The 23,969-nt window shown below is 42.7% G+C and overlaps 1 protein-coding gene and 1 non-coding gene across 12 annotated transcripts in view; both read left to right on the plus strand.

The window, feature by feature from the left end:
- BEND7 (BEN domain containing 7) overlaps positions 1 to 21,811 on the plus strand; it is an 83,390-nt gene extending 61,579 nt beyond the window's left edge. For 2 of the 11 annotated variants that reach the window (XM_019663426.1, XM_019663433.1), the window contains 3 exons: positions 5,633 to 5,752; positions 14,381 to 14,434; positions 19,401 to 21,811. In XM_019663426.1, the coding sequence (XP_019518971.1) occupies positions 5,633 to 5,752; positions 14,381 to 14,434; positions 19,401 to 19,462 (236 nt within the window). In that variant the 3' untranslated portion in view covers positions 19,463 to 21,811. Of the gene's footprint in view, positions 1 to 5,632; positions 5,753 to 14,380; positions 14,435 to 16,107; positions 17,043 to 19,400 lie in introns of those variants that run through there. The other 9 variants (XM_019663428.1, XM_019663431.1, XM_019663432.1 and 6 more) reach the window with 9 other exon arrangements.
- Positions 21,812 to 23,176: 1,365 nt separating this feature from the next.
- On the plus strand, positions 23,177 to 23,250 carry TRNAM-CAU (transfer RNA methionine (anticodon CAU)). Its single transcript has one exon. It is a non-coding gene; the product is annotated as a tRNA-Met (tRNA).
- Positions 23,251 to 23,969: the final 719 nt, after the last annotated feature.

The raw sequence follows: 23,969 nt of genomic DNA on the forward strand, positions 1-23,969 counted from the left end.
GGGAGGGGTGATCCCACAGACCCCACTTGGTCCTCTCTCCCCTGTTGCCCACCATACTTCTGTTTTGTGTAGTTGAAAGTCACACCATCGTTCACAACTTTCACACAGGTGTATTACCTTAGCTATCGATTTGCTTATGATTAGAATTCAATCATTTTTCCTTTAATACAACCTGTGTGGTCATCTACAATGTTACGTTAAAAATGAAAACATTTACGTGGAAAATAACCGCTATTGGCTGTGCCTTCATCTTAGGCCAGTTATGTAATCTGCCTGTACTTCATCTTGTCTTCGGTGATATAGGATCACAATATCTGTTTCTTCGGTTACTTCAAAGATTAAATGAGATAGATATAAAGTGCCTGGTGCATGGGAAGTTTCAAATAATAGCTTTAAGGAATAAAAGCAAATGTGGGAGGGGTGATGGTTTCCCATCACTCAGACGTAAGGAGGTAGAATACCAGCAGCCTAGAGGGAACCTAGTTTTCTCCCCCACCTGTGGGCTGGTCCCAGGGTTCCCTCTCCTTTGCACACCCCCGGCCACAAGTCACCCTCAGGACCCCACTGAGGACAGTTCTTTCTCACCCTTGTCCCTACCTCCTCTCAAGCTCTGGGAGTTTGGCAGATGTAATGAGGACCCAGCTTTCAGTTCTTCTTGATGGCAACCCTGATTTCCACTTGTCTGTTTGACCAGAAGTTAAAACTGAGTCATCCGAAGTTGGGTTCTGACTGCTGGCTAGAGTTTTTGCCTCATTAGAGGATTTCACAGTGAAATTAAAGCTCTGCTATCTACTCCTGCTTCTTCGAGTGTCTGTGGGATCCAATGACTCCTTTGAAAAATCCATACCATATTCTGCTTTTCCTAGCATAGCCAGCCAGAAAAATCCAAGGGAAGAGTCCTCTAGGAACTATTGTGTGAACAGATAGCTGTTTGGGGAGGCCGGCCAATCCGCTCTGTTCTCAGCACGCCGCTCACTGCCATGTTCATTGGTGATTATATTAAATGCCACGTTCCTAGGGCAGGGCCTGCTCAGCCACCACTAGCTTATTCATTATTTATATACAATTAAAGGGCACGGTTCAGATGAATGCAAGCATCTGAGAAAAGTCATTATTCATGTACAGATCAAATTGAACATTTGTCATTTCCCCAGTGACTTAACATATTCTTTGTGCCTTGGGACCTCAAATTATATTAAGCAGTGTAGATGCTTTAACTTTTTATTTAGTTTAATTATTGGCCTTCATCCACTTGTTCAGATTACTTGGACTTGTTTAAAATTTAGCTCGTTTCCCCTTAATATAATAAAATAGAAAAGGAAGGAAATCTCTTTTTAGGACCTATTGCATTCTAAGGATAAATGCAAATTGTTCTACTATGATTGTTAATGACCCACTATTAACATAGTAGGAAGCCCGGTGCATTAATGCAATACCTCTTTTCACATCGTTACTCCTGATGGAACTGTTACCAGTATAATAGCTTGACCTTTAACTATAGATACAGATAGCAAAAATATATTCTGCTTACTCAATACCTCTATTCACATGGCATATTGAGCGCTTTCCGATCGATACAATGACAATCTTTTGGCCTTGTTCGAAGGCCTCATCTAAGCATGTAAGAGAATAGGTTTTCTTCTTCAGAAGATAGAGTCTAGTTAAAAGTCTCTCTTAAGTGTGAAGGTAACCCATGGCATAGAATGTTAATACAAGGCCCAGTGGAAACATTTGTTTGTATAGGTATTTTTCCAGAAGCCTAATGCTGTGCTTTCAGTGGTCTCAGACACAGACCCAGGAGACAGAGCCTCCCCCGGTTTCTTTTTCTTGAAACGAGATAAGTTTTAATGGAAAGGAGAAAAAAATAACCAGAAATTGTTGCCTTTTCAGTAAGTGATAGAATACTCGAGCTCAAGATTAGATTAGAAAGATTTGCTGGGAGGCCCCTCACCTCGTGGAAGGGAACATTCCAGAGCCTTCCCTTCAGTTTTCCTAAACCTGGTAGTTGATACGCGTGGTGGCCGGGAGTCATTTTGATGTGGGCGTGACCCAAATCCACTTCGTTAATTCGGAACCACTACCTTCTAATGGGTACTCATTGGGACACCTGCATTTCACAGTCAGAGAAAAGAGGGGTTGCTTTGGAAATTAATTATGTAAATAATATTACAAGGAGGGGGATGTTTACCTGCGAAGACGGTATATTCAGTCATTGCTGTGACGCACATTTCCATAAACGCCAATAGGGTGCTAAGTGCAAGTATTTTTTTCTATTCATTGAAACAGGATTTTGAGAACCTTTTGGCAATCCTCTGAGGAGTAAATGTCATTTGGGCATTTGAATGTAATGAAACCTGTTTCCTTAACTATATTCTATTAATTAAGACTTCCATCTAATTCAGGTAGGCCTTTCTCCCCCATTTAATCTACATTTGTGAACTGTGGTATTGGCTTCCATTAGAAACAAAAGTAGAAAATATATTTGTTTACTCATCAAACGTTTGAGTTCTTACTATCAGTACAAGGCACTGTCACAGGTGCTCTGAGGGACACAAAATAAATGAAGACCCCAAGGTGTCTATAACCCGGTGTGGGAGATTTTAAAGCACAGCCACCCCACGGGTGTCGTTTCCTCTGCACGGCTCCCGAGTGGAGACTCCTTGCTTGCCCAGCTCACATATCATATATTGGGCAGCCTGGTGGCTATTTCACTCGATCCTTAATTCTGCTCCCTAACATCACTCCTGCTCTACTCATCTGGCGCTGGGATGGGTTCTTTTCACTAAGGCTCTTATCACAGCTACACATCTTCCTCCTGCCCCATGGCCTGCTGTCATCTTGGATAACATCACTGTCCACATGAAAGATCCATCTGACCACGGCCACACAGGTCCGGACCCCAGCCACAGTGACATTCACCTCCCCTGCATGTCATCCCATCCCAGCCACACCGTAGCATTCTCATCTAGAACTGCTCCTCTGCCACCATTGACACTCCAGCGTTATACTCCCAGTTGCTTTCATGCATGGCACCTCCTTGCAGCCCTGTTGACATTTTCATCCCCTGGTCTCTCTAGAATTTTTTTCCAAGTTGGGGAGCCTTTTTCTGGCTTCACTTCTCTCCCAGATTTGGGCAGGAAGGGGCAGTGAAGAGAGTTGAGGTCATTCATTCCAGGTGGCAGCTTCACCAACATCTCCCAAGAGTTTTTGTATCCCTGTCCTTCTGCCAAAGCTGTCCAGCAAAATCCTAACCCAAGAGCAGCCCTGCCGCCCGGTGTCTGCACTCCTACGGAGGAGCCGCAAGGTGCCATGGGAGAAAACAGCCCGCGCCTGCAGACTGTTGCCACCACCACAGTCCTGCTTGGCATCCTCACGTCCTCAGTCTCCTGTTCTTCTCAGAGACAATTCCCGACTTTGCCCACACTCTCCATCCCCCTCACCATGGAGTTCAGTGAGGCCGGCCTCAGGAGTGATTATTCTGACCGCTTCTCAACCTGCCCCAGTCTTCCTTCCTCTGGATTGAGAGAACTTTTCCCCTGTTGGGGGGCAACCTCTCCATTTGAATCCTGACCCATCACCTCACAGTTCCTCTGGGATGGTTCCTTTGCCTGCCTCCTTCTTTTTCCTGGATCTGTCTGCTCCTGCAACTCAGCCCATAAACACACTCGGGTCTCCGGTCCCTCAGCCCTCCTCCCCTCCCAGCCCTTCTCTGCCTGCCCGCATTGAACTCGGTTGGTTGAGAGTGTCACCTGTGGTCATCCCCACCGCTCTCTTCTGATGACCTCCCTTCCTGGCCCTTTGGCACTTGGACTGTAGGTCCCTCTTTATCCACTTGCTGACCTTCACAAGACCCGCCTCCCAGGCCTCCTGACTAGCCCACCCTGGTCTCCATGGGCTCCTGTGCCTTAATCTCCTCAGTCACGGGCGTTCTCTCCAGCTCTGTGCTGGTGCGCAGTGCTCTGTTTGCTCCATATGTTCTCCATCAACGTTTTTTTCTCTTGTTCTAATGATCACATATATGTGGATGCCTCTCAAATTGTAGGCTTCTGTACAGAAATATCTGCTAGGGCCATGTCCATGGGGTTGCTGCACAGACGCCCTCAACTCGGCATGTCCCACACCAAGCTGCATACATCTTTTCCCTCTCATACCTTCCATTTCTCCCCTATTTACCAGATCGTGAGATTCACTAGAAATGCCCATTCTGGGTATTCCTCTGGCCACCCCTCCAGCTTCACTTACATGGCCCTAGCTCAGGAGATTGCAGTAGCTTCCTAAAAAGAATCCTCTTCTTCTTCCCTCAGATCCATCCTCCCCACTGCAGCCATGCGTCTCTGCCTGCACAGCTGCACTTGTATTTGGATTTTTTTTTCCCCTTCGTTCACATTATTTCCTTAGGATAAATGTCTACGAGTAAAATTCCCAATCCGAAGGTATAACAGTTTTATGCCTCTTATTATAGATTACCATCTTATTTCCCAAAAAAGGTTTTGCCAATTTATGCCACATCCCCACAATTGTATCAGTATTAAGTATTAGCTTTTTAACATTGCTTTTCTAATTTAGTAGGTATAAAGCGTGCTTTGCAATTTGGGGGCTTAGTTGAACATTTCCCTCATGTTTTTTGCTAAATATGCTTTGTCCATTATCTAGAGAGATTTCGAAGTTGCTCTTTTATTTGAATGAGCTCTTTACATGGTGGTACGTATTGAACCTTTTCAGTCACATAAGTGTGATCAGCTCTTCTCATTCTAATGAAATGTTTATTTTTTATTCAATAGAAATTTTATAGTTTTATTTGGTTGAATCTGTCAACATTTTCCTTTGTCATTTCTTTTTAAAAGAAGCCTTTAAAACATTAAAATCACCGATACCAGGAAGGCAGTGTGAATGTGACTGCATACTTGGTCTTGACCTTATGAGAGCGAGCTGAAAAGACCAAGTTTGAAAGTGCTCAGGAACGGCATGCGAAGCAGAAATGTCAACACCAGCGCCTATGTGTGCAGTCACACACTGTGTGGCTTTAGTAACAATTGTCTGGCTTCCCTTTCGTCCTGTCACGTGACTCTCCATAGTTTCTTTTGTGCTTCATAGGTAGCTCTTTTCAACGAACCAATACAATATGCAAGAAGTTGACGCAAAGTAATGGAATTTTCATTAAGACACAACTGCATTCTTGTTATTCTGAGGACTGATTAACTTAGTAGGAATCACCATGAGAACATCATCTTTTTGCATAATTTCGCATTAGGTTTTGAATTAACAACACAAAAGTGAAATATTTTAATACATTTGCTGAATTTTGTCATGGAGCCAGCGAGCCCACAGGAAGCGTTTTCTTCTCTGCCCATAAGTCTCATACACGTGGCCATGGAGCAAGTAGAAAAGGCACTTTTCATAAAAACTACTAAATATTTATGGCTGGCTTCATTTTGAAGTCAGTACATTTTATGTAGCCCTGCCAAGCTCCACCTTCACCAAAGGAATGTAATATGGATATTAAAGCTATCTACTGCAGAACTGATGTCTTTTAGCAATATACTTTTTCTTTTCTTCTTGGGATATACTGCTCTTTCAGATCTGCCTATTTTATTTATTAAAGCATTTAACAATATTTCACATTTTCTTTCAGTCTTCACAGAAAAGTACTGTACCGCTAATCATGTGGATAAACTTCCTGGCCCAAGAGACTGGGTACAGATTCTACAGGATCAAATTAAACTGGCCAGAAGAAGGTTAAAAAGAGGCTCAGGTATGAATAAACTGCAAGGAAATAATTGCGGAAGCCCTTTATTGAATTCTCAGACATTGCAAACTACAGTGCTTTGCTCTAGGGTGTCCCATTGTCTCTTGTCTTTTGAAGGAGACATACTATGTAGTGAGCTATGGTTTTGTATTTTAAAGTCTCATTCAAATGAATTTTGAAATTCACCTGATAATTAGAAAGTAAAAATTATGTCAGGCCATTTACTTTTAACAGTACAAAGGAAAAAGATTGCTAATCTCATCTGGGGCTTATGTGTCTTGGGTATGAAACTGGGTCTCCAGTTTGTGATTTGCATCTATTGCCTATTGGTTTTTGTTTGTTTGGATCTGCATGACTTTATAAAAAGTACTAGTTGCCTAAGGTACTAAATAACAATAATCATCCTACCAGAAACACCACATGAAATAGAAAGAGATTTTAAGTCAAATATTTATTTATCTTAAATATATATATATATATATGTTATATATGAATTTTAACTTTTTATTTTTTATTTTTTTTAAGATTTTATTGGGGAATTGGGGGAGGAAACAGCATTGGGGAATCGGGGAAGGGGAACAGACAAGTTGCTGTCCTTTTGTTCTTCAGTCTAGTTGTGGAGAATGTCGCTTCACTGGCCCATGTTGGTATTATCATTGCGCTCTTCCCAGGTGAGGCAGGCCACTGGTCGCCGGCCACTGGACGGCCGTTCACGGCGGCTCACGGCAGCTCTCGGGACTGCCAGCTGCTCACACCGGCTGCCAGCCACTCACAGTAGCACGGCAGCCCACTGCAGCTTCACTGCAGCCTTGCCGGTGACTCACGGCAGCCCAGCTCCAGGTCGAGCTGTTGTTCACCATCTTAGCTGTAGAGGGCGCAGCATCACTGGCCCTCATGTGGGATCCGAACCGGGGCCCTGCTGCTCAGAGTTGGAGTCCCAAGCCAACTCTTAACCAACACGACACTTAGCCAGCCGTACTTTAACTTTTTATATCTGGGCTTAGTGATTCTGGGATTATCGTCCAGGAAAAAAATGAATGCTAATTGAATTATGACTATTCAGTCATTTCAAGTTTCAATTTCCCCAAAACGACAGTGGGCCAGTTTACCAGTAAAGAATCTTTTTGAGGTCAGCTTTCTGCCGTCACGTAAGAATAATTGTCTCTAGGAGGCCACAAACCTCTAGCTATTATTTAAAAAAAAGAAAAATCCTGATCAAACCTCAGGATGCCGGGCCTGCTGAGAGCCTCCTGTGGTTCTGTGGCTGGCATGTGAGAGTTTGGGAGACAGACCTCAGATGCTGAAATGTTACAGGCTTGAATGTCATGAGGTCTATGAGAACAGTGCTACAAATGCGTGAGACTGTGTCACTAACAGATCCCTTTCTGTGAACTCACAGGGAATAGTGGTCACCAAGTCTGGGGAGAAGTATAGCTGATGGCCTCAGGAAGAGCTCCTGGCACAGGCTAGGATGCCCTTGATGTGATGACAAGACACACGGGCAGGGAGGGACCAAGTGGTTTTTCAGTGTGAAAAACCTTACAGCTCTTTTCGCAAAGAGTAGCTATTGGGACTCTAAAATATTCAGCTATCAGGTCATCAATGGAGGCTTAAACTCCACCTGAGCGTCCTCTGACCGACCTTTCATGGAGTTATAGAAGTAATTTACAAAGCTCCAAGTCCCAAGGTCATGTCCAAAAGATAAAATATTCAGCTGTAGATGATTTTTTTATTAAAAATCTTCCCTTCATCTCTTTTAATCTTTTGCTTTCTTTTATACTTAATTAATGCTTTTTTTATAAAGAGCAACAGATTACTAATATTTTTAATTGGTAAAAAATGTATTATCGCCTTAGGTAATAAGTCATAATGGAGTCAGAAGACCTGGTTTTTCAAGTCTCATGTCTGCTCTTTACCAGCTCTGGGCCTTGGGCACATCACTCCATCTTTCTAATCCTCAGTGTCCCGCTCATGAAACAGACATAAAAATAAAGCCTGCCTCAGAGTTATTGTGAGGCTCCAGGCATATACTGTACACAAATGTCTTTATAAATGAGACCAGCTTTTCCTCTCTGAAAATGTCTGTATCATTTGCAGCAGTGATTGGCAGGTGGAGATGGCTGAGGAGTCATAACTCTGTGGGACCCTCGTATCCTAGGTCAGGGGACCAAGCAGCCTGCTTTCCCACTCTTGTCCCTATAAGGCCGGACAATTAAGTTTGCGAACTAATCCTAGAAAAAGTGCTACATGCCCTATTGCTGAATATCACTACAATCACCTTCGAAGTACTCCACTTGGGAAGCTATGCAACGACACCAGCACCTAGTCCACCCTTTAAAGCACTTTTGGAACTCGTTTTCTGGAATTGGCCATCAGAGCTGTTGTTGTATTACCCTTGACGTCCTGAATGTCATCTAAATGTCTTCCTTTCAATATTTCCTTTATCTTCAGGTAAAGAAAGAAGTCATTGGGGGGCCAGATCAGGTGAATAGGGAGGGTGTTCCAATACAGTTATTTGTTTACTGACTAAAAACTCCCTCACAGACAGTGCCGTGTGAGCTGGTGCATTGTTGTGATGCAAAAGCCATGAAATTTTGGCGAAAAGTTCAGGTCGTCTAACTTCTTCACGCAGCCTTTTCAGCACTTCCAAATAGTAAACTTAGTTAAGTGTTTGTCCAGTTGGTACAAATTCATAATGAATAATCCCTCTGATATCAAAGAAGGTTAGTGACATCATTGCAACAAGTTCACGAACTTAATTGTCACCTCACAATTATTAATAATGCCCCATTCACTCTCAAAGGTTTTCAAGCTTGGGTAATAAGTGATCTGGCCATCCTCCTCCTAGGTCTCTCAGCTTTTACCACCTTCTTCTCCTTTATCTACAAATCATGGCAAATAAACACAGCATTCTATAGTGGAAAGAACAGGTCTGAATTCCTAGCTCTGATATGCCATTTACAAATCTCTGGGACCTTGGACAAATTACTCAACCTCTCTGAGCCTCAAATTCTCCATTTATATAAACAGGCTAACAGCTTCCTCGGGGGTGTTTTCAGAGTTAGAGTTAGACAATGTAAGTATTGCGCTAATGCAGAGCTGACACACCTAATGATGTTCATAAAATATTGTTGACCTTATCCTCCTTTACCAACCAAAAGCAAAGCAACCCCCTTATCCCTGCTGTTTCTTAAAACCACGACCATCTTTCTCGTAACGCTGTTGGTCCAATTCCTTCAACAAGGGTTGCACCACTGTGAAGGCTCCCCCATCCCAGTTCACTAGAATCTAGTGTACTTTGCCCTCTGACCTCACTTCTCGGCATGAGCTCTTGCTGGTCCCAATGACCAGATTCCGCTTTTTGTTTAAGTTAATGCTCCAACTTGACCTCCACATGGATTTCTACTGTCGAATCTCATCCTTCTTGAATCTCTCTTCCCTTGGGTTCTGTGACTTCATTCCCTTTGTTCCTCCTCCAGAAAATCTGACGATGCCTTCGCTCTCCACTGCCTCTCTCTTCCACCTGTCTCTTAAGCCCAGCATTCCTAAGTTCCCACCCTTGGTACTGTTCTTCTTAGATCCTTACTCCTGACTAGAATTGTCCCATCGTCAATGGCTCCATGGTGTGCAGCCCGACATAGTCATAGCCTGAGACCTTAGACTTCATTTTCTGTGCCTCAGCTAATGAAATCCAGTCATGCCTTCCACTACTAAACACTTCTGCTAGCTTCCTGTCACCCCAAAGTAAAGTCCCTTCTACACTCCCACCCCCAGCGTAGAAGGCAAGGTCCTTCACTATGAGCCCCATCCTCCTTGCCAGCCTCATCTCCGGCCACAGGCCATGTGCCTCCCCAGGCCACACCACTCTCCCCATTCTGCAATATGCTAGATTCTTGCACTCATGCTTTTTCTCTCTGCCCGGAAAACAATGCCTCCTCCTATCATAGCATCATCTCCAAGGTTCCTTTCTCCTGGAGGCCTCATAGGTGACCCCAGCACCTTAGTCTTCTGCCACTGGAATAGTCACTCACCAGTTTGCTCCACTGACCATGGAGATCCCCAGGAGCAAGAGACTGCATCTGAGTCGTGTTTCTGGCCTAAGTGTCTAGAACAGTGTGTGGCCCAGCATGGAACCAACAAATTAATCAATGGAAAAGCAGGGACAATAGTCCACAATTAAGAGGTCTTATTGTTTAGCTCATCTACGTCAGGTGATATCCTGGAGAATATTCCATCAGTTTCTTCCTTGAGGTTCAAATACTTATCCCGGGACCATGGGGCAGCAGTGTCCCTGAGCTCTGTCCTCGAGGAACAAGGTCCTTAGGACTCCTGGCTGCTCACATGGCTTCCCACAGAGCCCTTCCTTTCTCCTCCGCAAGCCCTTTTTCTTACTTCCTCCTCTGCCCCAGGCCCATCTCCTTGGTCCCCTTCCCAATTTCCTCTCTTCTCCCTTCCCCCGCAAAGGTTCAGAGTCCAGTATCATGACACCTGACCTCATACAGGGTAGGTTAACCTAGGAAGACTCACTGCTGCCAGTGGGGTCTCTTAGCCCCTTCTTATGCTAAAGGTCTTCTGCCTCAGCCTGAGTCACCTCACAAAGGCCCTTTTTATTACTTTAGCCCCTTTAGATTTCAGGCTCCAGGAAAGGGTTGGGGTGAAAAAAATGTGTTGTGTTTTTTTTTTTACAGTTGAATGGCAGGCTTTATCAAACACAACTGCCCACTTGGTTTACACAGCAGGTAACCCCTTACTGAGCATGGATGTCATGTTAGGAGCTGTGTCTCCACAATTTTATATCCCAAATCCAATTTCAAGTAGGAAATCTGAGGGGTCTCCTTGTTAGTATTAAGTTGGCCTCATGTTACCTAAATCCTACCTTGGCAATCTGCCTGTTTGGGTGTGCAAGAACTTCCATTTGCCTATTGATTTGCAGGGGGAAATTGTTGACACCCTCCCTTTTCCCCTCCCCCCCAGAAAAAATGATAAATATTCAGGTTTGAGAGAGATCCAGAATTTGTCAGAGTGAAGAAACCTAAATTTAATACTTAGCCCAAAGGAAAGGCAAAGGGCCAGAGTAGCCCAAGAACTAGCCAACCAGCCAGCCAGCCACCCTTTGGTTCTCCACACACTGGTCCTGACTGCGCCACCAGCTTCGAGCCTGAGATAGGCGGGCAAATTCCTCCACTCAGAATTCATAGAAGCATGCCAGGTCCCTTCCTGCTTCCCAGGGTGGGGTGCACGTAATTGGAAAATGTGAGAAATACCAGAGCTCCTTGCAGCTTGAGGGGAAAGAACTATGAAGCCAGAATGCTGATATTGCTAACTTAGGTGCTGCAGACACAACCCAGAGAAAAGAAGGAAAGGGCTTTGTGTTACAGAACATGAGGAGATGATTACAACTCCCTAAAGGACCTGAAAAGTTGACGTTTGAAGAGTCGCCTTTAAAGGTACAAGGCCAAAAGTGTGGAGAAGACTGTTGCGTACCTACCGAGTGTACTGCAGAGGAGACCTCTTCTCAGAGACATGGAAAGAGCTTTCCTGGCCATGGGCCACATGACTGAAATAGGAAGTTTGGTTTAAATTTTGTTTCCCTATACTGTATATGTTATACATGAACGCACCTTGTTTTTTTTTGTTTTCTATTTCAAAGGCTGAGACCAATTATTATGAGTTCTGGTCTCCATTCCCATCCTCACTTCCCCCCAACAAACACACATGCGCACAGTGGGGACTTTCCTCCACGTTCCTGTCTCTCCCACAAACAGACTGGCCAGTGAACACGTTCCTTAAGCATCTCAGCATTTGTATTAGTGATTCGCATGAAACCTGCTCGTTTCCGCACGCACATGCCTGTTTCTTGTAGAACGGGATCCAAACCACACGGCTCCCTCTCCCTTCCCTTCTGGTGGGAGCCTCGCACGTGCTCAGGACATCGTGTGCCCTGTTCCATAGCTATCACCATACTTGATTTTGGATGTTTTCACTTTGACCACTGGGTTTAGGTTATCCACCTACATTTTTGGGATTGTCACCTTGGCACTTCCCTGCCTCACTGGCAGGTTCTGTTAGCATCTGAGAAAGTGGACGGTGCCTACAGGACAAAACCAACCCTGACACAGATCAAACCAGACCAGAATGACAGCACATCAGCAGTGACTTGCCAAATAGGTTTTGTCTCCCAGTTTTATCCCATCCTGTTACACTTCACTCTCCCTCAAGTGGCACAAAAATGGGACCCCAGCAAATGGAAACTAGAGCTCCTTGCGTTTCCGCTGTTGTGCTGATAGGAACTTAGAGGCCTCTCAATAATGTCGCTTGCTAGCCTGCTTTTTGTCTTGATTATTTTCAGCCTAAATGATAGTACAGTGTCTCATAGATATTCTACAACTTCAACCTTATTTATCATATTTGGCTCAATTCCTGGAATTAGGCACAGACGCCACCTGGGCAAGCTAATCACCTCACCGGTTAGGAAAGCCCATGCTGCCTCTAGAACAAGAGAGAGCCCCACACAGCTCTAAAAGGTTGTTATACGAATCCAAATAGCAATTCATCTGAGGCTCTCATCACATGTAATAATTTTTTTCCTATAACTGGAATGAGTCCTTTTCTGGCCTGGATTTTTATCATTTTCATTAGATTATTTCCTCAGAGTTGAAATTGCAATTTTGTGTGTGCGTTAGCTCTAAGAGTAAAGCTGTCATTGCTATTAAATTTTTATTGGACTTGCTCAATCTCTTCCAAATTCCACAACATGACTGTCACCAAGGAAGAAAGATTGTGAGCTTATTGTTACAGGCAGATGTTATAGTTAAATTTAAGTAGCACCGTCATGTTCTTCATCCATGACACTGGGCCCTGTTCATAGAGCTAGCATACACTAATATATATATGCTAATATATGCAATATATGCTAATATATTAGTATATGCTAATATATATTAGTATATGCATATATATATATATATATATATATATATATATATATGTTGTATATGTTCTGTTCTTACTAAAGCACATAATTGCATAGCCTGTTTTTTAAGCGAGGATAACTGAATTACAAAGGGAAGATCAACTTAGGCCCGGAATAAATTTTTGTTATAACTAAATGAAAAGCAATTATACATGTAAAGTGGAGAAAGTTACTGAAGTATAAAATGAACTAGAACTTGAAGGTTTAAAAATTAGCTCATAATGATACATGGGATATATGTTTGGACTATTAATCGCAAAGAGATTAAGAGCCCAGACGCTAACCTGATTCAAATTCCTGGCAGTGTCACTTACTAGGGATATCACCTTAGGTAAATTTCTTAACCTCTCTATTTCTCAGTTTCTCATTTGTTAAAATGGGCATAACAACAGACAGACCTACCTTGTGGGGTTTTCTAAGGGTTAGATGATGCAATGCATGTAAAATGCTCAGTAAGTGGTAAGCATTTAGTAAATGGTGGTGGCCAGCATTGCTATTATTATTATTACTAAAGAACTTTTTAAATCCTACACAATGAAAGAACTACCATGTAGTTCATCTACCTGTTCAAATTCACTCAAATCAATTGAAAGAAAATAATGCCTTCTTAAATATATAGAGCAATTTAAAAAACCCAAAGAACAGAATTTTAAATGCCTATAAACCTTTCATGCAGAGAGAAACACTGTTAACATTTTAATATGTCCTGTATTCCATCTATAAACCTATTTACAAAATTTTATTCTTACTATTTATCTTATTGCTGGTCTTGAATGTTTTTGTTATTAAATATTCATCTACAATATCATTTTTAGTGGCTTCTACGCTTCTCCAACCCAAATTGGTCATGACTATTCTGTCTTTTCTCAGCGTTTTCTCTTTGTGGTGGATTGAGCAGCTCAGCAGACAGTGGGCCTTTCACTGATGTCAATGTGTAGCAATCGGAGGACACGATGTAAGAGGGTGGGCCTGAGTAGAAATCTTTAAACCCTGATTGTGTTTAAAGCAATAGCAATAAAAACAAGAACACAGTATTAGTTGCTTCCCACACACTTAGCATTCCATCGTGATGCAAATGAGAGCCCTCATTTGACTGGCCTTTCCCAGCACATATGCAGGGACTGGAAAGTGGCTACAGGCAGGAAACTTCCCGGGGGCCACCAGCCCTAGGATATAGGAGCACCGCCAAAATTATCCAAATTGCCCTAATGAAATGTTTGACCCATCCACAGCGTGGTGGGGAGACTGAGACATATGGGCACCTTCTTTTATGTATTTAGTGGAAGGTTTTCTGTGACTAAAGGATCTACCTTTGGGAAGCTTTTAAGGAGATGGAAACATATCAGAGATGAGCAAAGGTTTGCTTGCATTTTAAACAGAGACATGATGAATCCTTTGAAAGCACGCTTATTTTTATTTTTATTTTCTTTATGACTGAATTGAAGACAACTTAGATTGGCAGCTCTAGGATCAGAATTTTCAGTCATCGCCAAAGAAAGATTCATTCTCAAGATTTCCTAAGCCTGCCCCACAGGAATGGTTCTGGGCTGAAAGGCGAAAACTATTATATGTGCTGGAGTTTTTAAATTGTATGACTGTATTCGGTAAAATGAATGTGCTCCCTGAAATTAATGAGATTTGTGTTTTATGTTTGTAACCAGCAGAGGTGGCTGACGGTGATGAAAGACTGGACGGCATTTCTCTACCACCAACAGGTAAAAACACATTTATATTTTCATCACCCGCTGGAAAATACAGCACATGAAAATATTTGCACTGAAAATGTTTTTAAAATAATAGATGCAGATGCTTGAGCAAAAAGGCTCCTGTGACAGACACAAACCCTAGTAATCAAAGGACCTCCATGCCCTGTGTTCAGAGTTATTTTTGACATTGAATGTGAAAAGCTACATTTTTCTCACACTCTTGTTTCATATGCTTCAAAACCTCAGAACAGCAAGTCCTAAGAACTTAGTATCACAACATTGTGCCTCCGAAAACCTTTGGACATTTAAAAATATTTTAACAGGAAATGACATTTCTTTTTAGAATAGGGATCACCAATTTTATGATGAAATTTACATTCATGCTGTCCTCTCCCACCTCCCCCAAAGGGCCTTGAGAGGCAGCCATTGCTTTCCACAGAATGGGCACCCAGAGAACACCATGTTACAATTGAGTGACTCAAGAAGCCAATCTATCTATCTATCTAACATGGGGGGCACACTGCTAATGTTATAACCAGATTGGGCGAATGCAGCATTTCATTGAAGCGTCTGCTACAATGTTAAGCCAGAGACACAATTCTGAATTTACATTATTTGACTCTCAAGTGACACTTCTGACCCTGGTCTCCTGCCTCTGCATGGGTTCATACCTGAGAGCCCGAGGGACAGGTGTCTGATCCGAATGCCATGTGGCAAACAATTTATTCTCTCCATTGGCCTCAGGACTCTTTATTGACTGCCCCCAAGAGAATATCTGAAGATTCCCTGCCCACAAAACCCAGATGCCCCCCAAAACCCTCAAGTAAAAAAGCTCAACTCAATGTTGTCTCTAGCTTTGGGCTGGTAAATTTTAAATGCAATATAAATATTCAGCAAATATGAATGGAGTAGCTAGTCTGTGTAGGCACTCTACTGGGTCACGTGTTCATTGATGGCATGTACTCTGTGACAGCAACCCAAGCAGAGTTCACAGGTGTAGGACAGACGTATGTTACTGAACCCCAGAGCAACAAGAAAGCTCAGCCGTGTAAAGGATAAAGTGCTTTCTGTCACTGAGTAACTAAGCAACAGATCAAAGGATAAATAAATGAAATGAGCTGCACAGTGCAAAAAGGGCCTGCTTATATCAAGTTCTTACTGTATATAGTCATTATGTAAAAGAGATTTCTTGTTTGGCTGTGTTTCCACACTTATGAATCAAGAGAATTGAAATGCATGATCTCTATTGCTCCTTCCCATTCTGTCCTTGGAATATCAGGACAGCTCATATTAACCGTGTTCTCATCACCTCTGGCCCACTCCCAGTAGAAGTGTGAGATACAAGTAACAATGAACTTGTGCACTCCGGGAGGCCCTTTGGAGAAATACCGTGCTTTCTAGGGTTCCTCCCCTCTAGCCCTTTGCCGCAGAGCAATTGCAGTACCGGTCCTCACTGTCATCTGACACAGTGGGCTTTTTAAAATTACTTGAGAACCATTGCCTTTTGCATTTTCCTATCTGAAGATGGAGGCAAAGAGATGTTTCAGATGAGAAAATTGAACACGGGGTAGTAGAACAACCTCATGGAACTGAAAAGGATTTCAAGGAACCTGAGAAAGAAGGAACGTTAGAGATCATCTAGTCCCATTCCTTCTTTTTTATCCAGTCCTTTTATTTTACAGGTAAAAAAGCCTGAGGCCCAGAAACACTAAATGACTTTCTCAAGGTCTCACAGCTGGTTGGTGGCCTGGCCAGAGCACAGGCCTCTCGACTTCCAGCCAGTGTGCCGCGTAGCTTTCTTATACCAAAGCCAAAGCCAGCTTTTCTCTGCATGTTTCTTAAAGATCCTAAGAGTTGATGGATGCACTGATCCCTATAGGATTCCGTTTCAATGTCTCTGTCTCCACAATTAGAATGTCCGTCGTCAGTCCCGCTGAAGTCCACTGAGGCTTAAAACTCCTGTAATTCTTTCTCAAGTCTTGCCCAAGGCTGTGAGGTCATGGTGAAGACAGGAGTAAGAACACCCCTGCAGGTCTTTTTACTAGACTATTGATAGATATTTGATCACATTACTAAACATGAAAAATAATACAGTTTATCATTTAGAAAAGGGGAAAAGAAGTAAAAAATCAGTGGCCAAATTTTGCACTAATGAAATTCAATAACCCGAATTTGACAATCCGGTCCCTTGATTGCCGCTGAAGTAAAACTCAGTCTGGTGGCGTCTCTGAACACAAGGCTACTACTAATCCCTCCTTCCTCGTGTGCACCCCAAGGAAACCGTCCGAGAGGTGAAACCCACCCTTCTTGCACAAGGAACTTCATCCTGGGATTTGAGACTCACTTATCGTGTTTATCTGACCTGGCAACAGTTGATCCTTTTAAAAGATTTTACAATGCCTTTATTAGCTTTTCAAGGTCTTTTTTTCCCTTCCAAAGTCACGTGTTTTGAGGAGAGTGGGGAAAAGTGTAAGTCCTGAGTGTTTCTATGAACCAGAATTGAGCAGGTCAGGGCAGTCAAACGACATCTGTTTCAATCCATCACTTTTAAGCAAACTGCTATGAGGTGTGATCAACCAAAATGGTGAATGTTTAAATTTAAAAAAAAAAAATTATGGGCCAGCCGAGTGGCTTGGTTGGTTAAGAGCTCGCTCAAGAATGCGAGCTCTGAGCAACAGGGTTGCTGGTTTGATTCCCACATGGACCCTAGCTGAGCTGCCACTGAGCTGCCAATAGGTGGCAGGATGGCTCAGCTAAAAAAAAAAATGATTACAGTAAAAGACACATTGCCATTCATCCTCCTCAAAGTACTCCTGCTTGATGGGGTGAGCAGTTCGCTCAGTTGGTTAGAGTGTGGTGCTGATAACTCCAAGGTTGCTGGCTCGATCCTCTCATGAGCCACTGTGAACTGCACCCTCCTTAAAAGAGTCAGTTATGCCACTGTAGCATGAAAGCAATGTGTAACCAATAACCATGGCTGTTCCCCAATAAAAAAAAATAAGTGCTCCTGCTTGCTTCAAACACATCGTTCTTGCCACTTTCTGAAGCAGTCCTGGAAGTCTTCTTTCGTGAGTGTCTTTAGTTGCACTGTCATGGCTGCCTCAATGTCCTGAATCATTTTGACTTTGGGGAAGAGCCAGAAGTCACATGGTGCCAGATCTGGGGAATAAGGTGGATGAGGACACACCGTAATGTTTTTATTTGACAGAAATTGCTGTATACAAGAAGCCATGTGTGACACAGAGTGTTGTCATGATGGAGGATGATTTATAGCACACTTTAAAACACACCTTCTTGCAACCGTAGCTCACCCGACTGACTGCACTGAACAAGTGGAAACTTGTCACACACTGTTACTAAGGTTTGACATGCCGCTTCCCGTATTGAAGATCCCTGCCTTTCCATTGGATGGCACTCGGCGGCAGCATTCACCATATGTTTTGATCACTACAGAAAGGCTCCGTGTCACACATCGCTTCTGGTATGGCAGTTTTTGTCAAAAATATTAGGGGGCGGCTGGTTAGTTCAGGTGGTGAGAGCACAGTGCTCATAACACCAAGGTTGCCAGTTCAATCCCCGCATGGGCCACGGAGCTGCACCCTCCACAGCTAGACTAAAGACAACTACTTGGCTTGGAACTTTTGGGTCCTGGAAAAACACACCGTTCTCCAATAAAATCCTTTTAAAAAAAATTAGTGTCTCCTCATCCACCTTATTCACCGTATCTGGCACCGCGTGACTTCTGGCTCTTCCCCAAACTCAAAATGACCATGAAAGGTAAACATTTTGAATCGTTTCCAGACATCAAGGCAGCCACAACAGCGCAGCTAAAGACAATCACAAAAGAGGACTTCCAGAACTGCTTCAGAAAGTGGCAAGAACAATGGGATGAGTGTATTCAAAGCGAGAGAAGATTTTGAGGGGGATTAATGGCAATGTGTCTTTTACTGTAATAATTTTTTTTTAATTTCAACATTCACCGTATTTTTTTTATCATATATACCTTGTATGTGTGTAGTTTTAACAAAAATGGATACAGATTTTATAGTGGAAGAACCTATTTTAATTTCTTTTCCCTCAGTCCTGTCAGTGAGCATTTTTGAGCAGCTCCCAGGAATCAGCACTGTGTTAGGTTCTGGTGAACAAATGCCCACCCTCAGAGAGCCAGCCCCCAGACCGGTGTGACAGGCACCGTGACACACTGCAGTGCAGGTGTGGAAAGACACTCTGATAACAACAAAAAACAACCCAGGATTTGGGAACAATTTGTGGTAGGATAAAACAAGAGTATAGAGAAAATAAAATTGTAACGGTGCTTTCTAAAATTTAATAAGGAGGCTTCTGAATTTGAAACAGAGTAGTGCGGAGCTCTTCTGGGCTTAGCAGTTTTTGTCATAAATTGGCATTCTTTTACATACTTTTTAAAAATTAAGAAAGTAAAGTGTAAAAAAGAAAATTTAAATTAATTTTACCACCCAGAGACAACCATTATTGGGTATTTTTTTCCCCCAGACTTTTCTCTATATTTATTTCATTTACACAATGGAGATCAAATACATAAAATTTTGTTTCCTGTGTTTTGTTTTGTTTTTAACCTAACAAGCATTTTCCATTTTATTACAAATTTTCATACACATTATTTTAATAGCTGCATGATATTCTGTTTTACAGGTAAATCATATTTTATTTAGCCATTTTCTATTATTGGATAACATATGGACATACTCTAATAATAGCATACATTCATGGGTTTTCTTGTAAAAATAATCATTACAAATAAATGTCTAATGGCTAAAATTTCTCATTTAGCACAACTAAAGCCTTGGCTAAGCATTAGTGATTTAAGTATGAAACACAGACATCTCACCAACAATGCTCTTCACTTACCCAAATCTACCTCTAGCCATGTCATAGAAAAGTGTGCGACTCTCCTTTAGAGAAGTGGTTCCCCTTCATTTTCTTATCTCTGTTGTAGGTAATATATTTGACACCAGGAGAGAAAATGCGGAAGACAAAGAGCCAGATTTCACTGCCTAGACTTTCATTTAGTGACAATGTTCATTAGCATATGTACCTCTTCCATTTGAAATTTCCTCCAAGATCCGCGTTAGCATTTCAGGTTGCTGCGAAGTGTGGGTGTTCTGTGAAGTTTACCCGTCCTGTTTGAATAGTTTTCATATACTATCTTTGTAATCTGTGATAATCAAGCCTTTAATTTGGTATCAGATTTTTTTAAATCATTTTTACAGTTGATTTATCACCCTTTAAGTCCAACATCTGATCCAATTGGTTCATGTCCATTAAAAAGCAGCAGCTCTCTCTTCCCTGGGTTTTTTTGGTTTTGGTTTTTTGTTTTTTGGTTTTTTTTTAATATAACCTCACTGTGAATATTTGGAGTTTTGAAGCATATTTATTTTAACTTAAATTATTTAGATGCAACATAAAGGAGACTGGCTCTTTCTAATATTGAGGGAGCAGTTGCGAAGGCCAAAGTTAATTGGACCTTCACCAGTTTAAAAGATGTAAGAGATGTTTTGGGAGACAGGATAACTCTGAGTTATTAGATAAAATCATTTGTGACATTAATCCCGCCCCCCCCCCCAAATAACCATTTGTAACTGAATAGGCGCAATAGATATATGAACGCCTAGGAAAGAAGAAACCTTTCACATAGGTTGTGTCAACACAGTGACAAAATAACTCTTTAAAAGGTGAGAAACTCAAAAAAAACAAAAAACAAAAAAAAAACCTAGAAACTCAAAATAACCAGTTATCTACATGATACCTAACAATTATTTTAACAGATGGTTTTAACTGAGTGAGTGGGTCCGTGTTTTGCCATTGTGTGGTAACCAGCCACAGATGTATTTCATATTATGTATTTTATTTGGTTCTTGTACACTCACACTCCACTTTATATAAAACCAATGAATTACAGCATGGATTCATTTTAAAGATATATCATGCCATGTGGGTATCTGTTTTAAGAAACATTTCTCTAATAAGTTGGTAAATTTAAAATACCATTTTATGTAGAAACATTTCATTTATACCTCATTTATTGCATAAAGCAAATTACTTTGAATCTTTGGCACTTGGCCCAAAGGCCAAAATTTGGCTTGGAAGAAATTTGAACTAGAAACAGCAAACCCCAAGGGGGGAAAAAAATGTTGTGCTACTTTAAAAGTTTAACACATTTCCCTAGCACTTACTTTATCAAGTCATAGAGTGTTAGAACTCAGAGTTGTTGTAGATGTCCCTGAGCCCCACCCCCGTGTTTTACAGGTGTGGCCACCGAGGGGTGAGGAGTGAGGTTGTCCAGGGCCAGGTAACCCATCAGGGGCCTGGCCAGGCCTAGCACCTAAATGCCTTTCTCCCCTGTCCAAGGTACTTGTGCCATCTCACACTGAACAGCTAAGCCTGAGCTAGGAGAGGAGCTCTGCGATTAATCAGTTTTCCACTGGAGACCAGCTCATCAACCGAAGATTACAAGAGGCATCCCTGTTAGGTGACAAAGCTGGTTCTAGGTGTGACAAAGCTGGTTCCATCCAACTGCTAGACAGCGACGTCTCATATACTCGTATGTGAGTGTCTTTTATCTCCTTTTTGAAGCTAGCAGGAAGGTTCAGAGCAACTGTTTCCATCACGCCCTTTGTTAGCCTTTTACATTTGAGGCCGGCTAGTAACCCCTTCTCTGAAACCAGTCCCTCTGCTCATCAAATGTTTGATGAAGAACTGTGAACCAGGGCTTTTGTTTTTCTGCAACATGTGTTTTAAAACTTGTCTGCTGCCTCTCGGCAGGAAATATTCCTCAAGGGAATTGAAAAGATTAATTAGTGACCGTTCAACTCTATTAAAATAAAATGACTATGTCACTAATAAAGGTAGAAACATTCACTTTACAACTGTGGCCTGTTAAATATAGACCACGAATCTCCAAAGCACTTCCTTCTAAGACTGGGCCACAGCTTGGAGTTTTCACCACTTTAGGCGGGGTGGGGGTTGTTCAACTCACAAGTATGTGCAATGGATCTCCCAGTTGGAATACATATCATAAAAGTGCAAGAGTGAAGTCATATTTTGTAAATTAAAATTGTATTTGTGTTTACTTACTGTGACTACTGTTCAGACTTTATTCAGAAATCCTTTTTATAGGCTTTCTTAGCAAAAAAAAAAATTCCATATCTATGAATAATGTCTCAATCTTCTGTATATATGTTTTATTAATATGTAAATATTTAGATTTTTAAAAAATTACTATGTTCTTTAAAAAAATTCAACGCAAGGCTAGTTGTGAAAATGGTGTATAACATTGTGTTGTGATATCAACCCCCAAGATGCTCTTTATGTCCATTCTGGAAGAATACAATAAATTACTTTAATTGACTGCGTCTGTTTCATGCCTGCGTTCGTCCTCCTGTGTTTATGAAGAGGAGTGAATGCTGGACATTAATTAAAAGGTATTTATTAACACTCTGGTGATCTTACACAGGAATTTCTATCTCCTCAGGAAGTAAATTTAAAAATAAATAAATAAACTAGATTGCTACCAGAAAGAGCGTCTTCCAAAGTAGGAAGTCACAGGCTCTGCCTGGCAGTCAGATCAATGGCTGTAGCAAGTCCCACAGTAACACTTAAGCATTAAGCACTGATATGCTTGAAGCCTAATTTTAAATGAATTCGGTAGCTTTATAATCTTCACTTAAAGATTAAGCCCTGCTTCTATGGAAACAACACATCAGAAGGACAAATCAATCTTCTTGAATGCAAAGTGCCTGTGAAATCATAATCGCTTTCCTTTCCCCTCTGACCACAGGAGGGCGCTACTCCTCACTGGGTATCTGCCCCCATCCAGTAGGCCTTCCCAGCCCGCCCCTAGCCGAGAGCGCCCCCAGGCTGTCCGCTCTGTCAGGGCTTCTGTTCAGGATCTGGTTCCCGGGCTGTCATTTTAGAGGGCCCTGAGCTACTCCACTGCTGGGAGGAGAGGTGGCTGGGGTGGTGGGGAGTAGCAGCTACATAAGCAAGCAGCTGGGTTGCAGGAGAGGTGACAGGGTGACTGGCTTGCAGAAACAGAAAATCTAAACTATAGCCAGTCTTTCCCGTACCTACACCTCTTGGAAGCTGGGAGCCAGGCACCAGCCTGCCTCTCCTGCCACAAATGCTCCCCTTTGTGTGGCCCCTTGTGCCATGATATTATTTGTAAGGGGGCCTGTGTCACGTTAGTTGGCCGAGGCCCTTGGGATGCCTTTGCTCCCACACTCTGGCTAAGATCTGTGCTTTATGTCACCTGGCTGACAGCCCTAAAGGGCTTTCCAGTCCAGCGTGAGGGGACCCAGTTCCATCACAGGGGGCTCCACCGGAAGAGGGACTGTTTGTGATGTCATAGAGGAAAAGCTCACACACCTGCCTCTGGTGTCTCCCCTCCTACAGGCCCAGTCATACCGAGGAAGGTTGCAACCCTTACCAGGTTTGGGAGGCAAAAGAAAAGAGCTGTCAGCGCCACAGTCAGGGCGGTTGGCTGGGTGCCAACCATACCAGCCTTGTGGGGTGGGAGGGAGCTGGAAGGCATGGGGGACCACGGAAGCATTCTAAGTGAGGTTTGATCGGACTCGTATGCTATATTGCTCCATCTGGGTGAAGTGTGTGGAACATTCGCTGGAGAAGGATAAGCCTAAAGCAAGGAGTCCTTTAAGAAGCAGTTGAATTAGTTAGGGATAGATCAAGAGGACAAAACTCCAAATGCCCCGGGCCGGCCGGTTAGCTCAGTTGGTTAGAGCGCAGTGCTCATGACACCAAGGTTGCCGGTTCGATCCCAGCATGGGCCACTGAGATGCACCTTCCACAACTAGATTGAAACAACTACTTGACTTGGTGCTGATGCGCCCTGGAAAAACATACTGTTCCCCAATTAAAAAAAAAAAAAACGAAACAACTCCAAATGCCCAAGAAGCATGAGAGGAGAACCAACAGGACCTGGTGACCAACCAGCCTGGGCTGGAGGAGGGGAGTGCAGCTTTAGGGAAGAAGGAGGAAGTGTAAACCTGACACACAGGTCTCTGGCTGGGGAACCATGTGGGTGTTATTTGCACGCTTGCAAAGACTGGGAACACAGGGAGGAGCAATTTGGAGAAGGATGGCGCATGATTTCAGTTTCAGATGTTACTCCATTCATTCACAAGCGTTTGCTGAACACTTAGGGTGTGCCTGGCACTGTGCGGGGGTCCTGGTACAGCAGTCATGGCACTCGCTCCCACAATCACACATAGCATGGAACCCTCGGGAGGGAACACTGGCATATAAGGCACACTGTGTTCCTGAACTTGGGTTGTCAGAAAAGTCATGATGCATTTTTTCTGTTTTTCATCACAAAAATGCATCATGACTTTTCCAACAACCCAGTAGATAATGGAACTTCATCTTGGTAGCTCTGCCCCAAATGAGAGGCAGTCAAGATTTGATGCACCATTCATTCCACATAATTCAAGTCTCAACTAAGTTTCATTATCACAGACAGGTCTGTAGCTATCAGCTCCCAAGTTGCCAC

Source organism: Hipposideros armiger, unplaced genomic scaffold (assembly GCF_001890085.2).
Source record: "Hipposideros armiger isolate ML-2016 unplaced genomic scaffold, ASM189008v1 scaffold_390, whole genome shotgun sequence".
Lineage (NCBI taxonomy): Eukaryota > Metazoa > Chordata > Mammalia > Chiroptera > Hipposideridae > Hipposideros > Hipposideros armiger.